The sequence below is a fragment of the Triplophysa dalaica genome, chromosome 17, assembly GCF_015846415.1.
Source record: "Triplophysa dalaica isolate WHDGS20190420 chromosome 17, ASM1584641v1, whole genome shotgun sequence".
NCBI classification, from domain to species: domain Eukaryota; kingdom Metazoa; phylum Chordata; class Actinopteri; order Cypriniformes; family Nemacheilidae; genus Triplophysa; species Triplophysa dalaica.
In genome coordinates this window covers 497,431-524,036 of record NC_079558.1, presented here as the reverse complement: position 1 = coordinate 524,036, position 26,606 = coordinate 497,431, and the positions used below count along the sequence as shown (strand labels likewise).

At 35.7% G+C, this 26,606-nt stretch overlaps 1 protein-coding gene across 1 annotated transcript in view; it reads left to right on the top strand.

Annotated features, from left to right (window-relative positions):
* Positions 1–12,303, top strand: part of LOC130438835 (cadherin-18) — an 84,055-nt gene extending 71,752 nt beyond the window's left edge. The window contains exons 11-12 of the mRNA XM_056771031.1: positions 6,013–6,264; positions 11,442–12,303. Of these exons, the coding sequence (XP_056627009.1) occupies positions 6,013–6,264; positions 11,442–12,004 (815 nt within the window). The 3' untranslated portion in view covers positions 12,005–12,303. The remainder of the gene's footprint in view (positions 1–6,012; positions 6,265–11,441) is intronic.
* Positions 12,304–26,606: the final 14,303 nt, after the last annotated feature.

Genomic DNA, 26,606 nt, shown 5'->3' with positions numbered 1-26,606 from the left:
TCTGTACTTTTATATAAATTCATTTGTATGTGCAGAGATGCCTAATGTATTGAACTATTTGTTATATTTATTATTTTACAATTTAATTCAGTATACCTTGTATTAAATCACTTCCTATATACTTTTTTTTATAAACAATACACTATGTCTTACCATATGTCTATGTATAATTCTATTTTATTACTATATACTATATAAAAGTGTCTGCTAAATGATTAATGTAAATGTAAATATACTACTATTATAATAGTATGTAAATAAAGTGCTACTTTATTATTATTTTATTCAAATTTAATTCAATTTAATATTATCACTTTTTAAATGTATGCATTAATTTACAAAACTATAAGAAACCTAATACATAAATAAGAAAATCATGCACAAGGGAAAAATTATAGTAAAAAGTCACAATATTTACAGTTTTTCATGCAAATCAACCTACAAGTGGCTTATAGTTTTCTCCTCAAATAAATTATATACATATTAAAAAAGGAATATGCATTTATTAATTATTGTTTCAATTATTATATAAATTATTGGAAGAGTTAATTTGCAAAATATAACTTAGATAACTTGGTTTTTAACCCCTTTCAAAAAATCATGTTTTTATTGTGCATTCTAGTTAATATTAATTAAACTTTAGTTGGGTTGTTTTGAATAATTTATAAAAAAATAAAAATGAAAAAAACTGAGTTATGTTTTGCAAAAAAACTCATCATTTATTTGTTTTACTGCAGAGCATTCCTTTCTTACACCAGACGTTGATTTTTGTGCCAGAAACGTCACAGTTACAATCAGTTTTCTCTTGTTACTTAATAAATAACAAAAGAGAACTTTAATCTTGATGTTTAATGACGAAATGTACTTCTCAGTGATGGGTTGAGAACAGTTCCTGCAGTTGTCAATGTTAAAGTTTAATTCAGCTGTTGACTTTGCCTATTAGTCCCCGCAGGGCTTTTTTTATGTATTTACCCATTTATTTTCGGTTTTCTCCAGGTCATGCTATTCGAGGATTATTTCTCACTGGTGACAGCAAAGTCCGCTCTCAGCATTTTGTTGCGTTTAAATGTAGAATTTATGTCCTGCCGGCACTCTTTGATGAGAGACGCATTGCCTGATGGCTTGTAATGCGTTTTTCAGACCTTTGAATATTTATCAGATTGCAGGGAAACCTCAACTTTTGATGAAAATGCTATTTTATGCTCTTTTTTGTTTAGTATGTCAGGTGTTCATTTTATGGCTAGGTTTAAGTTAAACAAAAGTTAAACACAATGAAATATTAAGATTGTTTTAAAAACAGAGACATTGTGACTTTGGTGAGTTTTATATTAAAAATGTTTACTTTCTCGTCCCTGTATCTTGTAAACATGGCAAGTATTTTCAGTTTTGCGTGCTGTATGCATTAGATGGTAAGACGTTTAAAGATGTTCAAGCTAAACTTAAAGTCCCCGTGAAACGGAATTTGCTATCGGTGTTTTGAAGCATTTCAGAGTGAAACTGAATTTCGAATGAGAAAAGTAGTGGGTGTGACTTTCGACTTTTATCTTTGATTTGATTGGATGTATAAAAACAGCCATTGCATTTTGAAATGGAACTAGCAGCAGACTCACAGTTGAAGGCTGTTGCTGTCAGACGGTTGATATTTGTGAATTTGAATTACTGTCACATCACTCTGAAATCTTGCTATTGTCACAGTTAAAGAGTTGTTTTGTGACAGTACGTTTGTGTTTTTCCATTGACGGATGCTTTTTATTCCTTTAAGATGACTGGCCTTGTGCTTTTTTCACTGTTTTGATGTGTAAGATATCCTCATAGCGCCTTATTCTTCCATGAAGGAAACATCTTTTTAAACTTTCCTTTTAGGGCTTTGATATATTATTATACCCAAATATTATGAGGATTTGAAATCTTCTCTTAAAAATTTCATGGAAAATATATAGAGATCAACAGTCTCTGTAGTGAAAATGAATGGCTTTTGTGGTAACATAACATACATTTCATAACAATATCCAGATTTAAAAAAGATATTAGGATAAGTGAAGATGCTCTGAATGGTGAACTTGACCTTCAGTCAATTCCCATTCACACGGACCTTTCGAACGATTAAAGTCAAGTTTATTTTCATTCATAGAACATTCTGTTGCACTCAGACATACATCTTTTCACAAAAAACGGGTTTGGTGTCTCACATTGACCTTAAATCATCGCGAGTGAAACCAGTAACCGTGATGTTGATCCAGAGCTGAATCCACCAGCTCATTAATAGAAGGCTTCACTCCATTACCCAGAACATCAGCGCGTGTGGAAACAGGTAATTTCCCTACAGTTCCATCCCTCTCTCTGATGGGGACAGCACTTTGAAAACTCATAAAAAGTTATATTAAACTCATGATTCATGAAAAAAGGAGAACAGAGACAGGTGGAGTATTGGGGGGAGTTATGTATATATTTTATTGGAAGCTTTTTGGGGCTGACATGTTATCTAATGGTTATCTGGTTTATTCTTTGATGTTAAAAAACCCAGCACCATTATATGGGGTTGTTGGGTTGCTAAAGTTTTACTGCTAGTTACTGGATAGTTTGCCAGGTGGTTTCCAAGGTGTTGCTATGCACATCTTAAGGTTTTGTAAGTTGTTCTAAGCATGTCATCATGTGGTTTCTGAGATTGGTGTGCTGTTGCTAAGGTTTTCTTTGTGGTTGTTAGCATGTTACCATACTATTTGTAATTGCTAGGTGGTTTCCAGGGTGTGTAGTGAATAATTTTGTTCAACTATCTGAGTGTTTTTAGTTCGGAATCATTTTACTTCTATATAATAAATCATAGTACCTTTCATACACGCATGTGTTTGACTGCCCTAACAATAGTGAGGTTAAGGATAAAGGACAGATAGTTGAAAAGTGTTCTTGAGTCGAGCTTCAAGTCAGTATTTCAACAAGCTGCATGATTTGATAAATTGTACACAAGTTTACCCGAAGTAAACTCAAGTTTGAGCAATGCCTAATATCACAAAAAAAGAACAGTGCTAACTACTTTGCCACAAGTACACAAACAAGCTCAGCAGCTCTGTTATATAACAGACATGCGGGCTGCGGTTGACAAGGATAAATGATCACAGAAAATGAAACGAGAGTCTACATTTTGAGCTGGAAAACATTTTACACAATCAGCCCCTGCCAAACATTTGTGTTTGAAGTATTTTTCATTAGTGTTTCATTAGCGTTCATCAACTCACAGCACAAAAACAGCTCCGTTTAAAGTTAGAAATGACAGAATTCCAATAGGGTTTACTCACAATGGTCTTTTTACGGCTGGTTTGTGCAGAGATGTTTAGGCTTTGTTTTATGCTTGAGTATACTGTATGACTTTACATCAGACCACTTCCAGATCAGTTGTTTGTGGAAATAATATCAAGGTTGATCAGCTTATTTTCGCACGTCTCGAATGAAACAGCGTCGCAATGAAGCACATGTACAAAGATGGAGGTGTAAAGAATTTGATTACACTTTAATCAACAGATATGAGAACAAATCCAAATTTTTCGCATTTAATCTTAAGGACCGATTTTTGAAACCTTTTTATGTTGACTTCCATTTTGAATACCTTTCAAGTAAAGTAAGCTATTTAAATAATATAAAATTTAGGACATCTATTCATTCACATTGTCATTTAATATGCAACTTCTTGCTCATATTTTTATGATAATACGTGAAAATAGGCCGAGTGAAAATAGGCTGCAGGGGTTTAGTGCTGTATTTAGGACAGGGCTCATGATTTCTTACTGGTGACAGATTCATACTGGAGTAGATATTTCCCTTTAGATCCTTCTGTCTCTTTTTTTGACTGTAATGTATTACACTTTCAGCAATGCATATTCCTCTCTGTTGTTAGTCTCTGTGATTATTTATGGGGCGCAGTAGGGTGCCAGGAGTGAGAGCTTTGGTTCCCATGCAGGTATTTTATGTCTGCCTGGAGAAATGCTTTTTTGCTAACAGCGAGACGCCTTCATACTGTAGGGCTTCTGTCGTAACCATATGCGCGCGGCACGCTTAAATGTGCACATTCCATATGCATGCGTGCATGTACGACACATGATGAACAGCGTGTGTTCGCGTAATGCATGTGTTATGTGATATCATGTGTAGGATATCGTGTGTCTGCATTTGTGAGTGTGGCCTTGTTCTTATATCCCTAAACCTGAATGCACACCAACACATGGTGACACTGTGGGATATAAATCGTATAGAACAATATTTTTTTTTAATTTAAAATTGGTAAGTCACTCAATTCATTATTTTGTGCTTCGTTCCCACCCTTCTGAATTATGTTACATTAATAAGAAGTTATCAAACTATAGGTCTGTATAGTTGTGCAATCTTACAATCAGTAGATAGTAAATGCAAGTTAAAGTGTCGCCAGTGTAACCGATTAAATCTTGAAGTGGCAATGAGGTCTTTAAAAGTATTAAATTAACCTCCATGATTCCTTTATATACCCTGCTTACGTTAGCGAGAGAAGATAAAGCCAATAATAAAGCGACATGAGTTACGGAGGCGGTAAATCGATGCCCTTGTATATATATATATACAATATATGGAGAAACAGTTCAATATAATAGAAAAGATGCTCTGTATTTTTTCAGACCTCAAATACTATGAAGAAAACTTTTCAAGCAATTTTAAGCAATACAACAGTCATATTTGTTCACGTATTCAGGCAAAGTTCAAAAATATAATTTTTTATGTGATAACCTGGATTTTTGTCTTTCACATTGCTGTTGGATGACTTTGTCACTCCTGAGGTTTGATTTTGTTCAAATTCAACAGACATTGGACTGAAATGGCCACAATACATCTACAAATGCTGAATAAATGAAAATTAGGAATGCTCTTTTAATTTGGCTGTATATACATTCGTCTCTCTTTCTCCTCGTATCTCATCCCATGTCCATTCTTTTCTTCTCGGTCGTCCCTCAGGATGGGAGAAACAGTGCTTAGAAATCGAGATACTGTAGCTGAAGGACGTTACGAAGTAAGTTCAGAAAGCAATAGCAAGATGGAGTCTCATAAGGTTGATCCCCAGGTTAAAAGCTTTGCTCGCTGTGCTTCAGGCTGCTAGTATTGAGCAGAACTCTGAGAATGTACGTCGCTCTCTTATAATTCTCCCATTAAAAGCTCATCTGTGGGAATAGAGCTCTTAAACGCTCTGATACAGCACACACAGGCAGACAGCCGAGTGGCCCGTTCAAAGCAGACTAATTTAATATAATGATCTCTCATCTGCACTCTCTCTCTCTTTGTCTCAGGCTTTATCTTAGTCTGTTATCTCCCTCTCATTACCTCTGCTTTTCAAGTCGAAATTTCCCCCTTCTACTTCTTTATTCGCTCGGTTTCAATTACACTTCGCATTGTTCTCTATTCGCCTTTGTGTGTTGGTTAAACTGTGAACACTTTTGGCCCTGTGGACTTTTTGAAAATCGTCTCCTTGAAAGCGTCGCTAGTTTAGTATGTCCACTTGTGTACACAATGTGAAATCGTGGATGTTCATGTGGCACAGGAGTATTCGGTCCTTTTTAGTATTTTTCTTCACCAAAATGTCGTTCTCACCATATAATCTGATTTAGATGCTTTCAACGAAATGAATCCTTGAAGGAATTGCAATGAGGGATAATTTTCCCCAAATGTCAAACCTGAATGACTTTCTCTATTTTGTGAAACCAAAAAGAAGATATTTTGAAGAAAGGTGGTAACCAAACAACATTCTCCTCCATTGACCTCCATTGTATGCACACAAAACAACTTTTCTTTCACAGAATCAAAAATCCTATGCTTGTTTGAGGGTGAAAAATGTTTTTTATAAATGTGGGTGATCTATCCCATTAAATTTGTCTGGACAAGTTGTGAATTCAGCTCAGAATCTGGAGGACAGTAAAAAGTCAGATGGATCGTATCTGTCACGCCTGTCTCAAGTCTACTTCTCATCGTTTAATCTGCTGTCTCTCTCTCTCTCTTCAGACAGCACTGCCAGCATCATCGCCAGACGGCGGCGGTTCCACCGGCTGACCCAGGAGCTGTATGAGGTTCCAGTGGTGGTGTGGGATGATGGAGAACCCGTCTTGAGCAGCACGGGCACTCTCACGCTCACGGTCTGCTCCTGCCAGAGAGGAACCAGACTGAAGATCTGCCAGGGCGAGGCGTTCCTCTTATCCGCAGGCCTCAGCACGGGCGCTTTGATAGCCATACTGCTCTGTGTTCTCATTCTACTCGGTCAGTTGATTTCAGTATTTGCTCAGCTAGAATATAGGACATCAGAAATATTATCCTTGAGATTTTGGTACTGTTGTTGGAAATACAGTAGATTGTAAAACATTTACAAAACAGATTAGTTTAGAAATTGTATTTTTCTATGAGAATAAATAATAGGGCAGAGGTCATCATTGTGGATTTGATTGCTAATGTTATGCTCATAAATACAAACATTTAAATGGATACCATAGTTTTTGTAGCTTTGATTTTAGTGTTATGAATATTTCAAAGTAGCTTTTATTTTTAGATTCATAGTTTATTTGTTCATTTTAGTTAAAGTTTTAGAAATTTTGTTTAACACTTTTCTCATTTTATAAATTATTTGTTTATTTTTTAAGTTGCAATATAAGATTAATTCATAATTTTTTTATAGAATTTCACTGCTGATTAAACTTATTTCAGTTAATTTTTTTAATTATAGTTATTAGTTTATTCTATTCATTTAGTTTAGATTTCCAATCATTTTAAAGTCAATGTTTTATTTAATTTCAATGATAAGAAACCTTGATGGATTCATTTATTCAATAATAATACGAGACGTTATGACCCGTTCTACTGTACTAAGAAAGGATTACAAGACTCTTCAAAGTGGTCAAGGAAGGGACGTTGCATTTTGTCCCTATCGTGATGTATATTCAGATAAAACGGCTTCTAAAATGAGAAAAAAATGTGGGCGGGACTTGATTTTGTTTTTCGGCAAATGATTGGACAAGAGGATTGCGAAGGCGAGGGAAATGAGTCCCAATAGCCCCGCCTTCTTACCATAACTCGTGACATGAATTAGGGGAGGGGTACATTTTTGGTTAAAGATTAGGAGGGTCGCATGAACATAATATTCCAAAAAAATATTACATTTTGATTGCATGGTGACTTTAAAGAAAACTTGTTAAATCTTTAAATCTAAAATTATTTCTGTTAAAGGTTTTCTTTGACCGCTAGAGACGTTTAGTATTCACAGCAGGATTCTGCCCTTTATTGTCATAATGCCACCTGATCTGTGCCTGTTTAACTTCAGAATGTCAGTTTTTAACCTTTTATACCTGCGGATCAAGAGCAAAGGATGAATTGCAGGATTTTATTGGTCTCATGACATCATAGGAATTATGGCACATCAAAAGCTTATGAACATTTTACATAAGATCAGCTGTTTAAATATTCACAGCAGAACGAAAGATTTGGATTTAACACAAAACACCTGTTTTTATCCTCAACCAATGACTCATCTCATCTCTCTTCACTTCTGTCAGCATTTCTGTTTTCTCTCTTTTTTCTCTTCTCTCTTCCTTTCACTTCACCTCTTCGCTCGTACCTGTTCTCTTTAGGTCTCTTCAATGTTATTTTAGTTGAGTAAAATTGAAAATTTGAAAACTTTTCTGTTTATTGAAATCAGATAGAATAACGACCTAAAAATGATTAGGGAAAACTTGACTATAAGGAAAAATGTTTATGTTGCCTCAAAAAGAAACTGAACTAAGTTTAAAGCACTAAAAGTATAATAATAATCAAAAACTACAAAATGACAAAAGCATACCAAATAGCAAAAACTTTAGCTAAAATGAACATAAAAACCAAATAATAAAAGCTAGCTTTGAATAATAGTAAAACTAAATACAACTTAAATAGTTGTAAAACTATAAGTTGTAATAATAGTAAAACTAAATACAACTAAAAACTATAATAACTCAGGTTCTCTTTTCTCATCTTTTTTTGTCGCTTCATTTTACCTCTCAGTTCACATCTTCTTTTCTTTTCTCTCCTCTTCTTCTCTCTTTGTTTTCCTTTCTTTATATCTGCGCTCTTTATTTCTCATCTTTTCTCATCTTTACTTCTTTCTCATCTCACTTCATCTATTCTCATTACTTGTCCTCTGTTAGTCTTTTCTCTTAACTTCTCTCTTCTCTTTTCTCTCTCTCTTCATCTGTCTTCTCTATACTGTACTCTTTATTTTGTATGTGTGAATTCATGTGATTCGTATCCAGACAAGTGCCATGTTTCTCCATGCTGAATCATGCATAAAAGACGCAAACACACATATTTATAGTCATTTTATAAACATGGCGACAGAGAAGTGACAGATTTGAATGACCAATGTGGATAATTGTGACAAATCTGTGAACAAACAAGGGAGAGTCAGAACAAGTCGCTAATAGACTAGAAGGTGCCAGCTCAGGAGAGTGATCTCTATTCTCTATTTCGACAGCCGTCCGTGTCTCGTCTCTATCCAGCATTCGCTCTTACCTTTTACCTGTGAAAAGTATGAGATTTCACCGTTCACGCCTCCTGGAACTAAATATAGTTCTGAACCCGCTCTACACGTGCAGCACCATGCTTTACATCCCCGCTCACACGCCTCTGTTTGCTCCTGCTGAAATCTATTTGTTGATGAAATCTACCTCTTCCCTGTGCAGAAAATCTGCTTTGGAGATTTACCGGCTTTAAGAGTGCTGATTACACAGAGGGAAGTGAAATCTAGTTGCTTGGTTGCAATCATTGACCAGAATGTTCGCAATCCTTGCGAATTGTTGATGTGCGTTGGGCCCTGTCGTACAACAGCTTGCAGTTTCTTTCTGGTTACCATTGTTGGAAAGTGAGAAACAACAGGCTTGAAATACCAGATGTTAGTGCGCTACTACATTATGTTTGCGGGTACTTTATGATGATATTCATCGGGATGGTGAAGAGCAGTAGATACAAACAGAGGAGGCGCCAACACCAAAACCTTCTGTAACAAATGTACAGCTGCAACTTTTTTGTTTCATTATCTGAACTACTAACAATATTTCTCCCATATTTCAAATAAAAATATTTTTTTATTTGCATCTATTTGCAGAAAATGAAGGCTGAGGAAACAGGTCAAAATATCAGAGAAGATGAAATACTGCAAAGAAAACATCTTCATGTTCACTTTTAAGCAAAACAAAAGTCATATTTATACATGTATTTACACTGTAAAATCTAATTGTTGTCCTTACTTACAAATTATTTGTTAATTTTACTCAGTCGTCAAAATGTATACATTTTACTGGTTTTTATTAAGTTACGATTACTTGCAGGGGAAATAAAACAACTTACTTTTCGCCTTTAGTATATTTTACTTAAATCAAACAAGTAGTGGCCAGCGAAGCAATTACTTTACACCAACGAGAGGCAGTGGAGAGCAGATCCTGCCTGTACGCAGAAAATATTCCCAGCATGCTTTGCGCCAGACTGCATTAGGAGAGTACATTTTTAAAAATATGATTATTTTATATGTTTTTAGTAAAGTTAAAGACTTGATAGTGTTTAATGTTCACTTCTCTTAGATATATAGAAGAGTTTGACTTATTTTTCCGTTTTGTGTCTACCACTTTTTAGAAGATAGGTGCATGTCATTAGGGTCTGCGAAAGTCGTGTGTTTTTTACTCAAAAGTATACTCTGTGCATACAGTTCTGAGATCAGTCTCATCTTGCTCATTTTGTGTTGCACAAGTCAGTGTTTGATTTGTAAATTTTTAGAATTTAATTTAGTGAACTCAAAACTCCAATGATGGATAAATTAAATATTTAAACTGTAGTAATACAGATACAGTAATACAGTAATACATTTAGCAATACAGTAATCAAAATTTAGTATTGCAAACTTGTCCGGGTTTACAGTGCAATAAATCCAATGGAAATTCTTAAGTTGGTAATAATAGTCAATTCTGAGTACTCCACACTAAGTCAAGAGTACATCTGAACTATTTTTTTTTTGGTTACTTAAACTCAACAATACCATTTCACTCTACTTAGTTTGTTTAAGGCAATCGGTTTGCATGCTTTTTTTAAGTAAGATCAACTAATTAGATTTTACAGTGTAGGAAAAGTTAAAACATTTTTTTTGAAAAAACCTGGATAACCTGGATTTATATCAAGGTTTTCAAGTGTCTTGTCATGCTGTCAGTCTTTTACGTTGCTCTTGGATGACTTAATGTCATTCCTGAGGTTTGATTTTGTTCATATTCAACAGACACGGAATTGGAATGATCGCAATACATCTAGAAATGATGATTTAATGAAGATTCAGATTGGTCTCTTAATTTTTCGCAGCTGTATAATGTACACATACACACATACCCTTTTCTTACTTAATTCTTGTTTTTTTTCATTATGAGAAAATGTGAAAGTTCTTGAAAAAACACCTTTAGTTTAGATGAGGTTTCATTGCGCTAATGCACTGTTAGCATCAGACTAATGTGTGATATTGACTTTAGCTGCTCATTTACTCTGGCTCTTTACATTCTAATGGAATATCAAAGAATCATCATTCATACACATTGATCTCTGGCCTATGATGTGTTTGGTCGTTCATGCATTAAGGATGCGTCACATCTGTTTTTCTCACAGGCCCGTTAATGCTGTGCACATCTCAGCACCTGATGCTCCCTGGAGAAATTATTTCTTTTTAACAATACTGATCATTTATTTTGGGTTATCTCTTTATTTTTTTCCTCTTTTAGATTTGCAGTGAACACTTGACCTGAATATTTTATGCATCTTGTGTCTTTCCACCACTTAGTTAAATTTCCCTCCAGATGATCAAATTATCTTACTTTCATATTGACTTGGTATAATTTGGAGTTCTTTTGTTTGTTCTAACAATATATTATTATTTTTGTGTTTTGACTACTGTATTTTTATTACAAAAAGAAGATTATATGAAAATGAATAGACTATAGATATATAAGGTTTATAGATATTTTGTTTGGGGCTATAAAATACTTTGTCATTTTCTTTGTTATTCAAATATTGTTTTGGGGAATCTGTAATTCACCTAAAATTAACATATTTGAAATAGTATGAAAAAAATTGTCCGTAGGGTGTGAGTGCGTGAGTAAATGAGTGAGTGTGTGTGCCCTGCGATGGGTTGGCACTCCATCCAGGGTGTATCCTGCCTTGATGCCCGATGACTCCTGAGATAGGCGCAGGCTCCCCGTGACCCGAGGTAGTTCGGATAAGCGGTAGAAAATGGATGGATGGATGGAAATAGTATGATTTAAATCTTTCATGACTCTACTCAAGAATGTTTTTGGCTATATTTTAACCAGTTTCTTATGATTTGCCTGTCTGCATGTGCTTGACTTGTCTTAATGATATCTTTTGTTTTTTGTTTCTCATAGCCATCGTAATCCTCTTCATCACGTTACGGAGAAGCAAAAAGGAGCCGCTGATCATCTCAGAAGAGGACATCCGGGAGAACGTGGTGACGTACGATGACGAAGGCGGCGGCGAGGAAGACACGGAAGCCTTTGACATCATCGCTCTGCGGAACCCGGCCGCGGCTGAGGAACTCAAGTTCCGTAGGGACGTCAGACCCGATTACGTTCGGCCGGGATCGTCAAGGAGACAGCTCCGTCGCCTTGAAGACGACCGTCTTAGCCCCACGTCCCTGGATATAGATGCCGAAATGGACGTTGGGGAGTTTATCAAACAGAGAGTGGCCGAGGCGGATCAGGACACTAGTATACCACCCTATGATTCCTTACAGACCTACGCCTACGAGGGTCAGGGGTCACCCGCAGGCACCATCAGCTCGCTCGGGTCAGGTGCGCATTCTGAACAGGACTACAACCATCTGGATGAATGGGGTCCAGAATTCCAAAAACTAGCTGAACTTTATGGAGACGAAGTTGAAACGGAGTCGTCATCGACTGAAAAGGCAGAGTCAGAGAAGCAGACATAAATATTGCGCAGTGTCAGAAAAACCTGTAACAGCAAAAGCCCTGCTCTCTTCTACCACCCCATTTCATGGTTTCATCATTAACACGAGACACTCTCCAATACGTGAATGCTGTAAAGACAAACAGATAGACCTGCCTTTTATCTCCTTTCTTTTGGATGTTCGGAGCTATGAATTCCAACAAGACGAGAATGATTTTGAGAAGAAAATCAAGCAAAAAAGAATAAAAAAAACTAGTGGAAAAGGAAAATATTTTAACTGGTGTATATTTTTTATTGCTCAATAAAGTCCTGAATTCCTGACACGTGGATATGTGTGCCCTTTTTCACCTTCACTTTTAGCTTTCTGTCTAGCTTGGACTTTACTTTTTTTATGTTGGTATATGTTACTCCTATATATTCAATGTAGAAGATGTACGCTTCTATAAATGGCGTGTTTTCTCTTGCAAAAAATGGGCCGAAATAAATCTTGCACCCACAGGTGTATACAATTTAGAAAGTTAATGAAGGAACACGATTGGTTCAATAGATCCGACCTGTGATATTGCTCCTTTACAGCCTGCTGGAATGTTATTTTCTGCTGCTGTCAGTCTCTGAAGGCCGGAAATAACAATCAGGCTTCACACCGGAGAGATTTTAGTGAACAAAAAACAAGTCAGCGTGTGGTAGAAAAAGATTCCCTGGGAGATGTTTTCAAAAACACAGACTTGTGCACAAACAATACTTGTGTTGGCTGTTCTGAAGTTTATCCATTGAGAGTAACTGTATAAATATCATCAAATATTGAAATGCTGCAAGTGCTTTTAATTCAATGAGTGTGTGTTTTGTATCCACTCCAAATCGGCTTTCAATTCAAGTCAATTGGTGTTCAAATATAACCATATAACCAAAGCCAATCCCCTTTAGTTTCATTTAATCTTTTTTTCTATCAGTTTACGTACTTACTATCCACACAAAATAGCCAAAGATTTGGACATTTTCCTGGTAGCCTTTACAGTAATGTGAAGCATGTCGCTGCAGACATTCTGAAACCTTGTATCTCCATATGTCATGATATTTCTTTTTGGCCTTAAATCATTATTATTAGCACCCTTTATGCTTTTCAGTGGGGTTTTTTGGACATATGAGGTTTTAGATCATCTACGATGTGTTTGTCTCACTAGTGAAGTTTGTATTTTTATATGTGGGTGCAAGAAAGAAAGACTGATCTGTAGATATCGGATGAAGACCAAACAGCTTATAAAGATGAAATTGTTGTTCAAGTGCTGAATTAATATCCACTGAAAGCTATTTTCCCAATATATTGCTATTTTGTGTCCAATATAACTATATTGTCATAACAGTCGTGGTTTTTTTCATAAGTCTCACTGCGTAAATATTTCACCGGTGCAATTCATAAAACCTGCAGGTGTTAAACCGCTGAGCACACATAATATTGTTTGTATATCTGGATGTGAATAACAGCGAACGAGAAGAAGAAACTATGTTTTGTGTTTGTTTTGTTGGTGATACTGCCAGACCGTACATTCTGCCTGAAGAAATCTGCTGAGTGTTACGTGTTCAACTTTCCTTGCTTTGATTTGTTCTGTTTATCAGTTTCAGGTAAGAAACTAAACCTTGACATTTTGGAATCACCTCTTAGATGTCTTGTTAACACAACCGAAGGGAAGTAACTGTAACTGCTGGTTGCAGGCAGTGAATTTGACCTGCACAACGACTGTAGTCAGCGAAATGGTAATTTTGTGGAGAAAAAAAATGTAGCCCTGCATGGTTCTACAGAAATTTATGAATCACTTTATTTCTCAAGGAAACGGGATATTCTGTGTAAGTCTAAAAAATAAGCATGCTCCTTGCAAGGTTAAATCTGGCTCGGCTCTTTTCCAATCCTATCCATCATGTGTTCTGTGTTATTTATCATTTTGTTAGTTCAAATCCATAACTTTGTTTTGTTTTGTTTAGTAATAGTGATGCTTTCTTTTAATTTAGGTCAGAAATGGAGACTTGAATCGAGGGCACAGATATTTTGCATACATTGAATTTTCTGTCTTCAAAGCCGTACCGAAGGTGGAAAGACATCAAAGACTCGGGCTAAAAAGCTAAACTTACTACATTTCAGATATGTGGGGAGAGAGAAGTTAAGGGGGGGAAAGAAAATGTGTTTGTAGTTTGTGTGTGAGAAAATGTTGATGTATGACCATGATGAGGTATGAGAGAGAAAAGATGGAAGTTGCTACAGAAGGAGGTAATGATGACTTGTCTTTGAAGGACGGCTGTTCTTGAAATTTATTTAAATATTTATAGCTGTATAAGATTTATTTTACAAAAATATTGGATTTTACTACAATTGTTCCATCCAGCAGCATAAACTTAAGTAGTATCCGGTTACATAACATCCAGTGAGTTGTTTGTTGTTTTTTCAATGTGTTTCAAGGTATTTTTCTGGCAAATTGACTTTCTTACAGGTATGTTTTAATGCAGACATGTTGTCGGTATGGAATGGCTTATAAAACTAATTTAATGTAAAGTGTAAAGCGTTTTAGTCTGTAATAAGAAACAAGCTACCTCAGCTCGAGTTAAAGGAACAGTGCACCAAAATTAACATTATTTTTGTTGATACAAATACAACAAATCTGAAAAAGAGTCCAAATGACATAATTGCTTTTTACCACAGTCTATTCAGAGTCTGAGTAGAATCTACAATATCAAATAATGTGTCAGAAAAAAAAAAAAAACGATTGGGTTTGGGTAAATAATCACATGATTTTCCTATTTATTTGTATATATATTGATTGTATCAAAATTGCAATGCAATCAAATTCAAACAGTAATTCGTGAAGGTTATTTTTTTTAAGTACGCACATTCAGGTCTCATTTTCAGTGCTTAAATGTTCTATAGAATGCCATAAACGTTGTGTTGTGTGCATTTGGTATTCTGCAGGCATGTGTTCTGCCCTCAACGCTGCTGATGTTCAAGACACCAGGAGTCCTGCTGTGCAGACGCGGATATTGGGATTAGATCTGTTGGTCTTAAAAGGGCACGATCTCAGAAACACATCGATGCCTTTTAAGTGTGTTTTTCTTTTCAACAGGGGAAGTTGCTTTTTTGTAGGAACACAAACACACATAAAAACACAAGCGTACAGCAAGCATATAAGAGAACCTCATGGTAAGGGTTTACTGGACTGATTGTGGATAAGTGTGAGCAGCGCTAGTAAACAGTGGATATTTCAGTGTTTTGTGCCTTTAACTTCCATATAAACACAGAAAGTACTGAGACATTTCTCAAAATATCCTCTTTTGTGTTCCACAGAAGAAAGATTCGCATACAGGTTTTGAATCACAGGGAATACATTATTTTTATTTGGGGTTAACTATCCCTTTAACAATATGTTTTATGTGCCTATGCAAAAACTCACCACTAGGATGCTGTGGATGTTTGCAAGTATATGCTTTTAGTATGTTGCTGGTGTGCTTTTGTTGTCTGTGAGATAAAAATCGAAACAACACCTGAGACCATCTCAGATCCCAAAAAACAAATGAATACATCCTCATTTCGTGGAGTGGCGTATTTTCTGAAGAGCGTTTTGAACTCTCCCCACAAAGGGATTTAACAGTTTATTATTACATTTGTGAATATTACCGCCGTAGATCCGCGCTGGAATATTGACGAAAGAAGAAATGCAGGCTATTTGAAGAGTGGGCTGGCACGAATGTATTATTTAACACTTGCTAAATATTGAATTGTGTTTGAAGTATTTATTTTAACAGCGTGATTTGTCGGGGAAATTGACACTTTCTTAAAGGAAGCAATTTAGCGAGTGCTGATGTAAAGCGCGGCGTCTCTATATTTGCATATTTGCTTTAAGTCTGTCCGTTCCAATAAACACGGAAGCACATACACAAACTTGTCTTTCAGAGGTCACACATCACCAGAGAGCAATGTAACTCATTTTGTTTCTTACACGCCATGATAAACAAGCACATCAGATGGCTTACACTCTGAACACTGTCCAGCGGTTTGCATATTAAAACCTCTGAGAACGAACACAGTCCCCGGTTCCTTCGGCAGCCATGAATATTTTATCGAGCGGTGTACGTTTCCCTTCACATATTTGTTCAAAGGGCCAGGATTATAATTTGAATAATTCAGCGTGGAAAAATATCTGCAAACGAACGCTCGGAGTCAATGACATTTCTATGCAGAGGACATATTTGATTAATGGAGCTGGTGAATAGACAGACGCATTAAAGCCAATGGAAAGTGTGATGAAAAGGTTTCATAATGGAACCTGCATGCCATGTTGCATTGTGGGTGGGTTTCTTTATTTTTGGTTTGGAACATTTGTCATGTAACTGTAAAACACATTTTTTGTAACACTTCTGTATTTAATGGAACCCAATTTAATATTGTTTATTTATATTACCATTGTAAAGTCATAGGACTCTGTACATCAGAGTTATTACTGATTTTTGTTGCTGTTTTTTTTATTGTAGTTGTTTTATTATTTTGAATATGCTATTTGTATTTTTAGAGTTAATATTATTTTTTAGCAACTTTGCGTTTGTCCTTTATTTCATCAGTTAGTTTGTTTGTTCTTTTTAATAGCCAGACGGTAGCATCTGACGCCGGCGCTGGCCCGAAGTTAACTTCCGGTCTGTGTTTAATATAATACAACCATTTATTTTATGTTTAATTTATATTGATAATCATTAGATGATAATTGTATTGTTTATTAATTATATTAAATTAAAACTACTCAACAGTTACTGATTCTTTGCTGCGGTCTACTGGAAGAAGTTTGGGCCAATTATGTTAGTTTATGTTGTTGCTGCTGAAACCATCTACATGTTTTATTATTTTTACTTCAGTTCTAGTTTCTGTACTTATTTCAAATCATTTCAATGCATCAAGCTGAGTTTCAATTTTTTGATAAGTTCCTTTAAATATTATATTCAAATATTCAATTATTTAATTTTTATATAATATTTAGGCATATGACATATTTAGATAAAAGAGCGGTTTAAAAAGTCCTCAAAATATTAACGAATTTCCATTTCAAAAGTAGAAAAAGAAACTTTGTTACAAACTTTTTTTGATAACATTTTACCCTACAGCTGTAAAATACACTTTTTTAACATAATGCTTTTTGTGGTTATAGCATGCCATTGCAATGATTTAAAAACCTAAGGAAAAGTACCACCTCCTATTTTCTGGCCACTGCCCAGGAACTTCAAAAGTATTTGTTTACCAGTAATTTTAAGAAGTGTTCAAAGGAAGTAAATGTTGAAATTGAGAGAAGATTGGCATACTGTGTTTTTACTTCTATGCCATTCTTAATCATGAAATATAAAATGATATCGAAATACTTTAATTAATTAATAAAATATATTCATTATTTTTGGTTTGGGTGTTTCCCTCAGGTATTGTTTCCATTTTAATAGTGCAGTGCATCCCAAAAAATAAGAAAATAACATTTTGTGCCTCCTAAAGCCGAGACAAGACATTATGACGCATGAACTGACAAAAAAAATTCTCCACCAAAAACCGACGAGATGCCAATGAAACTCTGCTATTAGCTCATGTCAGGTAAAGAATCAATGTACTTCTGACGGCTCTACAGACTGTTTTATCAGTAAATGGATTGAACGCAGCCAGTCACTGTATTCACAAGAGCTAAAATCACATTTTACAATGTCATGTCAAGATCAGTGTGGATTTCCTTAAAATGACAGCACAAGAAGATCTTGTCATCTCTACCTGTCTGAAAATCCAAACCTCTTGTGAAGAGCCTCCAAATCTATACTCTCGGGTCACTTTTCAACATTAAATAAATCATAAGGGACTGATCCAGCGAGACATTCAAGCACCTCCAAATGTCACTGTCCGTATATCATCTCTTCATCTTCTCTCCTCTTCCTCCATCAGGCCACTTCATCATCCTCCTGTTGAAATGGCAGGCCAAGATGGATCGAATTTGGCCGGTGACAGCATCCCTGATAGGACATTTCTTTGCTGATAGCAGTTCCATTGTGTGTTTTTTCTGCTTCTTTGAGTTTTGCTTCATTCCACAGATGTGCGTTATGGGTTCATTGGTCAAGCAGCCGCTGCTGGATGATTCGAAGTGAAAACCACCAAACTCATCACCCAGTTATCAATGCAAAACAAATAGAACCTAATGTTAATATAATTACACAGTGGAAGTGTATACATTATCAGGCATGCAGCAAATTATTTTGGTTGGGTTTACTACACATAGAATTGAACCCTTTTTAATTGACATTTGTTTCAAAACATTTGTTGCAAAGATTGATGCATTCATTTTTTTATTGAATACTAAGCCGTTTTGGTTCCCCATTCACTACCATTATAGTTTTTTGTCCTACTATAGGAGTCAATGGTGACTCCTATAGTAGGACAAAAATGGCTTAGTTACAAACTTTCATTAATGTTACCACAGCAAATAAATGTATACAGGTTTGCAACAAATGATGACAAAATTAAACGTTTAAGGCAAACTATTTGACAACTTGTATAATAGTGTAAACATCGAATTATCCTGACTTGTTTTGCACTTCCTCCACAACTGTGCAGTAAACCAGTGATATTTCAGGAGTATATCTATGATTCTCCTCCGTTGTCTCATGTCCCGTGGGAAAGCGCGACGAAACCGATTATTTAGCCAAGGATATGCAAGTCAATTTGTCCTACATTTTATTTCGAAGAACAAAAATCCCTGAGCTAATCCTCTCCGTGGTTGACAGAATGAAGACCTGAGGGCAGAAGTCGTAGACATTTCAATGCATTTACATTAGTGTGCACTAAGCAGACATCAGCCTTTTCATGCTTGCATAATTTGTGCTCCTCAGAAGGAGAAACACCTCCTGAGAAGGAAGCAATAACCCGGGCCGTCTCGAAGGAGGGTTTATTTAATACGGAGACTTCCACAAAACCAAGAAATAAAATGTAGCCGCAAGGCTTTTTATTATCATCTTTTCCTGTTCCCCTTGCCGACCCCAGTGGTTATTGCAAACGGCAAAAAATCCTGTTCGGATCTTGTACATTTTTATCTTGCTAAAAAATAAAACAAATGCATGAAGTGCAAACCATAACACAACCTGTAGTGCTGTGGACCAAAATGATTTTTATTTATTTATTTGATATTTAGATGAAATGTGTTTTAAGGCATGACCTTTTATTAGAAATATGGGCTCTTCACACATTTGGCTCTAGTTTTTATCGAGGTTTCATTTTTTACACGAAGTGCAGTAAATGCATTTCTTTACCTTATCCTTTTATTTATTAAGTTAACTTTAAATTGTTCTATTTTGCTCAATTATAGACTATTTATTGGGTCGTGCAAGTAAACCTAATCTTCTCTTTACTTTCCTTTGGGGACCACAGATATGTGTTTAAAGCTGTATTAGTTGTGCACTTTTCATCACACTTGCACAAGGGATTTTTGAGGGGGAATTCCCCAGAAGCCTTTTTTGCCATTTAAGTTTTGCTAAAATGCAAAAACACAGTGTGTGCCATGCACGGTACATTAATCAAACTCTCCCATGTGTTTTCTGCACTTTAATGGTAATTCACACCCAATCTGGATACAAACCAGCAACAGGGTGCAGTTCATAAATCTGCACAGCAAGCACCTTTATCAAATTATGTCATTCTTCGTGATTGATGTTTCAGAGTTTATTCATTTTACTCTTAAAGGCTATGAATTACAACCCCCTTTTTTACTTCATACACCCTCACTGCCCATTTAAAAAATACTCTAGACAAATAACTAGAAAGTTGTATATTCTTTATATAACCAACACTCATTTTGATTTGTAGTTCTTTAAGCGTATAATAATGCTTGTTTTCTCTTATTTTAAATCTTTCTATTGAATCCTGGCCCATTGGTTGAGAAACACTGGTCTAAGGCAGCCAGTAACAACCAGAGCACTCACCTGACACACAAGACTGTGTCGAACAGGTAAACTGGGTATTATAAGCAATGGACTTCAGTTCACAATGACAAGCTTCTCAACAGCTTTTTGGTGCTGGACACTGAATTTATATTGAACATCATTCATAGAACGTCACATGACCAAACCCGAAACAGATAAAAGCATTGACACCTATTTGATATAACACCGATATCTGTTGAGGAAGTCAGCCAAACCTGGCTACTTGTTTTTTTTTTATTTGTGGCATTTTATTCTATTTTTATATTCAAATGTCAGTGAAAACATATATTATTATTTTTTAAGAATTTGAAATACCGATTTCAGATTATTGAGAATGATATTTGCTGAAGTCAATACTCGATTCTTCAAATTAAACTAATATGAATAATTAATGATCTAAACTATCAGCCGATATTGTGACATTGCTTTTATCTACCGATATATCAGTGCATCTTTAACTTTTATATATTAACATTTTATGGACAACTTATAAGTTCATCTTTAGAATCTTTTTCTAAATGCATTTTGATTGAAACAGCTTTACATGTAAGTGCATAACAGACATAAAGCAGATGCAATGAGACTTGTTTTCCGGTTTCTTTATGTGACGTTCATCAAAAACCCAACTGGAAGGTTTTTCATGCTAAACTAAGCAAATAATCTCAATCAAACATGTACATTTCTTTAATGCTGTATTTATTTTGAAGCAATAATATAGGCAAATAACATCAATAATGCATTGTGGTTGTTATACCAGGAGGCAACATAACAAATTAATCTCAACATTTTCTAACGGAAAAAGTGCAAAAGTAAAGTTTAAGTACACTGTAAACTAAACTCTGAATACCACATGAAATGTTTCTGCAACGCACACTTGGTTATATGTCTAGAGACCCTGCACAGTCCATAAAGGCATTTGAGCTTCACAAGCGATCGGTGGGTCACAGCAGAACCCTTCGGCTCATAGCATTATATACGGTGAATGTTCTGAATTATAAATGTGTCAAGAGCCGCCACCTCAAAGACACGTCTGGTAATTTCAGTTATTAGATATCTACATAACCATTCCAAGCTGTGTTCTATAAAGGATCATTCTGCAGTCAAACGCTGTGAAATTTTTGCCTCTACAGTTAATAAGCTGAACGTCTGTTCTTTTAGGTCTGAGGTGGGTCTGTGTTATAGCCGCTGGTGCTAGATGAGAGATGACGTCCAGCTGAGAATGTCCCTCCAGCTGCACATTTAAGAAAATGATATTATTACCTTTATAATGAGACATGGAGAGAATGAATATTTTACTCATTTGTTCAGGCTGAGGTTGGTTTGTTTGAGGTTTTTGTCTGAACAAATTGAAGTTTTTCGGTAACTGGTGTATTAAGTCACATGCTGTACACACACATAATAGATTTTCAATCAAAGTCTGCAATAATCATTTGCACTTACTATCAAAAAGAAAAAGTAATTTAATGGACTTTAGAGGAACTTTCACAGCATGGCTCGGCAAGGAGCTTGTCAAAAGTTCTTATAAATCTGAGCACCTTGTACAAAACATATTTTGTACTGTTACTAGAGTAACAAAGTACATTTAATTTCTACATTAAATTGAATTAAGTCAGCCTGAGAATAGGGTTTCTAAACCATTCTGTATTTAGTTGAAAAAACTAATTCGCTTCACTTAAATCAAATTCATTATTCATATTATATTATATAGAGATATGCGTACAAAATGCAGATAAATGGGGTCATATGACACGGCTAAAACTAATATTTTCGTTTGTTTAGTAAAATGCAACGTAATACAAAGTCAATCATGAATTATAATATATGATATAATAAAGTTATAATGAATTAAAGCAGGGATAAACAAATGAGATTTTAACTTGGATTTGAAATTGTGGACAGATGATGCAGATTTTACAGATAAAGAAAGATTGTTCCATAGTCTGGGACCGGCCACTGAAAATGCACGGTTGCCTTTGTTTGTATCTCTGTCGCCTTGAGATGTTTGTATCTCCTCTTTGCCCCGCCTCTCTGAAATGCTCAGATTTTTTACAGAGCTCATCGCTCAGAAAAGCAAGGTTTGCTATGATTGGCCAGTTCACAAGTGCCTAGTGATTGGTTGAATACTGCAAGCGTGTGGCGGAAATGTGACGCCTCTTACCATATTTGGAACATAAGTTCCACAGTATTTGTACTGACAGATTCGCCCAACGAAATTGCGTGTTACGTGGGTGATCTTAGTCAACTCATATCACGAACCGACCTATATTTGTGGAGGTGTGGTTACACGAGGCGTTTCAGGTAGATCTAGGTGAGCATTTGTTTTAGATAGAATGCATCTTATTTCCGACACTTTCCATCCATCCATCCATTTTCTACCGCTTATCCGAACTACCTCGGGTCACGGGGAGCCTGCGTTTCCGACACTTTAATTTATGCAATTTAACGTGTCTTATACAAGCATGGGGAACTTTTAACACACCAAAGACACAGAAAAACAAATATTCGCGCAATATAACCCCTTTAAAGTAACAGTTTCAGCACAGTTCACCCAAAAATATTGTTTTGGCATTATTCATTCACCCTCATGTTGTCACCCTCACTCTTCCTTCTTTGAAACACAAAAGCGGATATTTTGAAAAATGTCTCTGTGGTTTTATGTTCATATAATGGAATCTATAATCTATGGGGTCTATAATGTCTGGTAACTAGTAAATCATGAGCAAATTATAAATATTTTTTAGTAATAAATACAGTCTCAAAATATCTTATTTTGTGTTCCACTGAAGAAAGCGTCACAAACAAGGAGAATAAATCATTTTATTTTCAGGTTAACAATCCCTTCAAATGCATTTTTTCTATATGCATATTTCTACATAATATAAAATATATGATTAATTGGATTAAAAAAAATCTTATTTATTTCTAAAATTTGTGCATTGCTTGCTAATGTCCTTAATAATAAATACATATTAGGGCAGAGTAGAGACATAAAGATAAAGAGTACAGAAGACAATCAAATCATAGAAAATAGGACAACTATGAAACGTAAAGAATACATGGTATCATTGAAAATCTTTTTTTAACATGTAAAAAGAATCGTCTTTTAGTCATCTTGTCATTCCGTTCATAAAATGCTAGCAGCAGCAATACGATCCACCAAAGCTCAGTAAAACTGACACCGTATTGATTATTACAATCACAGCAAACACTTCTTCCGTCAAGTAATATAATTCATTGGCATAACTGTGAGCTAATTATCATTTTAATGGATCTTGATGCAGTAATGTAGAAAGATGTGCTCTACACATATTGACAATTGTAAAACAACTTTGAACGTTCATCTACCCAACACTCAATAAACATAAACAGCACATAAATACAGTAATTGCACGCCTGTACACACCACACTGGAGGTTTAACCGAGCATGCGTCTCACATTACCCTGCCGGTCCCTGCATCAGCACGGGTCACCTGTACGCAAGTGTTATTTATATGGCGGGACAAAGGTTCAGCCCAGCCATTAACACTCCGGAGTGAGCTGCCGATGGCCGAGGAATATTGAGCTGATGCCACAGATTGTATTTATGGAATGCCGGAGGGGAGGATGTGAATATATGTTACACACACAGAAATGCTCATGAACATAAAGCACACAAATGCACAGTCAGTCACAGACAATAGACCTGCAGCACACACTGAACCAGACAATCTGTTCTCATTGATGAAATACTAATTCACCCCAGCGCTCAAGTTGCAGCTTGTTTTAAATCTTTTTACTACTTCATATGAGAGAAAATCACAAGTGAAATGTCTACAATCAATTGCGGATTTAGGCTTAACTCGATTGTTTTTCAGAGACAGCGTTGGGATTAAGGCAGCTTTGCTTTCACCAGGTATTAAGATGTGTTTTGGGTGATAGCAGGTGGTAAACGCTGATTTCATTTGGAAATAGGGTACAAAGTGTCTTTTTCATTGTCACATCCCTTTAAAGTTTGAAAACACTTATACATGTTTTGCAATGAATTTATCACATTCGAAATTTTCACCAAATTCTCTCTGACTCACATTCTTTATTAATTTTTTCTTTCCGCATTATCTCTTTACCCTCTTCTAAGTGTATCTCTATTTTCTCTATGATGAAATGTGTCTCTTCATCAGTGTTGGGCAAGTTTATCTAAAAGAGTAATAAATTACTAGTTACTAAGTACATATTGAATAGTGCAGTAATGTCAATGTGCGCTTATCAATAGTGTAATAAGATCACTGTTCAAATTACTCTTGCCCAAAAATATTGAATTACTAATTACTTTCTATACTCTATATCAACCTTGATAAGTTAAGTGATTCAAAGATAGACATGAAACGACTCTTTCAATTCATGCAAATAAATCATATCAATTAACTAAGTGTTACAAATGTGAAAATTATATATTAAAGTTAGACTTTGAATTTGTATGTGAATTCCACTATTACACAAATTCATTTATTACACGATGTATTCAATTCAATTACATCAGAAGAGACTGTACTTCCATCCATCCATCCATTTTCTACCGCTTATCCGAACTACCTCGGGTCACGGGGAGCCTGCGCCTATCTCAGGAGTCTTTGGGCATCAAGGCAGGATACACCCTGGATGGAGTGCCAACCCATCGCAGGGCACACACACTCACTCATTCACTCACGCACTCACACCCTACGGACAATTTTTTCCAGAGATGCCAATCAACCTACCATGCATGTCTTTGGACCAGGGGAGGAAACCGGAGTACCCGGAGGAAACCCCCGAGGCACGGGGAGAACATGCAAACTCCACACACACAAGTCGGAAGCGGGAATCGAACCTCCAACCCTGGAGGTGTGAGGCGAACGTGCTAACCACTAAGCCACCGTGCCCCCAGTGACTGTACTTAAATTACAGAAAAGTTTTCAAGGGAAAAGTAATGAATTACAGTAACTCATTACTTAGTAACTTGGTTACACCCAACACTGCTCTAGATTGCTCCTTCAATCAGTTAAGTTATTTATTTCACATTATGCATTGTTGCAAAGCATCGTTACAAGCAAATATTGGACAATAAATAGTACAGTCAAAAAATATATAAATAAGAAAAAAGAAATCAAGAAAAACAGGAACACTATGAAATACGTGTATAGAATATATTGCAAATCTTCCATAAAACATAAATAAGCGATACTATCAGTATAAAGACTTATCCACCCGTGTGTTTTTGGGAGAATGTTGTACAATAACTCCGGAGCAGATTGTTTGACAGGGGATTGTTTCTTCTGCTTTTGGGCCAAGCAGATACAAGGCAAAGACATATGCAGTGTGTCAAGAATTTGGCTGACGAAACTCTTAAAAAACAACTGCGGCTGCCTGTTGCTGTACTGACTGGATAAACATTTCACAGTACAGATGGAGAATTCAAGTCATATTTCTGGTTCCCATAACGATTCATTTTATGATCGCTTTAGTCATTTTGAGGTACAATAAAAAATGATTGTTTATTTACTATGTACTTTAAAAATATATATATTTAAATGAAATGTTTTCAAAGTAGAGAATTGATGTGTCAATATCATAATAAAAATATGTGACCCTGCCAATGAAAACCACTTTTAAGTCTCAAAGACGTTGAGATAACAAGCATCGATGTTTAATTTAATCCACTTTGAAATGGTCCCAATCAGTCAATATCTAGGCTAACTTATCAATGTTTTATTTTTACAGAATGTTATTTACACTAGAAAAGTAAATCGCGACTTTATCTTTACATTTGGATATTTTATCATGAATGAATGAACGATCTCCTAATATAGGCTAACCAAATTAGGCCAGTAAACATAAAGCCGTTTGCCATGTTGTAATGTTGACAGATGCACATATGCTCGGTTTAGGTTTATTTGTTTAGTCTTATTTGTACATCTAAACCAGACGTGTTTATTTAGCCAGCACTTTGAAATCATTGCACATAATGTCATTCAAATCTCTCCTTCGCTTCAATTAAACCGAGCATCTGTCACAAATAAAGAATAATACCCGACAGTTCATTATAACCTGAGCCACCAGATTTTCTGTCCAAGTAAAGCTCAAAAACACCCACGGTAGAAAGTGTTCCAACTCAGAGCTATACTCCTACTGAACCTGTCGAGAGCTGATAGGATTGCATTTAATTCTCATGAGACAGAAAGAAAGACTGCAAAATATGCTTGTTTTCTACCTGCCTTTTTATATAAACTATTCTAAAGCCTGCCGAATGAGCGCTTGAGCCTACAGCCGAATCCTGGGCTACCGGGAATGAAGAAATGTTAAAGAACACCGAATGTTTTTATTATTATTACACAGTTTTTATGAGTGGCATATTTATCATTCTGCATCGCATTTTCGAGAGTGTCTCTACGTTAAAAGAACTGCCCACGCAGACTTAAAGACACTTATCGTAAACACACGTAACGTAAACTGGCCAATCGTCGATCAGTTTTCATAGCTATCAGCCTTTTGGATTTGATTATCTCAATAATTTCGTGTGAAAATATTTTTTTAACATGTACTCGTCCCTTAAATTAAACGTGTAGTAAAATAAAATGTCTTCAGGTCCATAGTTTTGCGTGTATTTTAGGACGTTTCCCCACGCAGATAAGAACCGCCC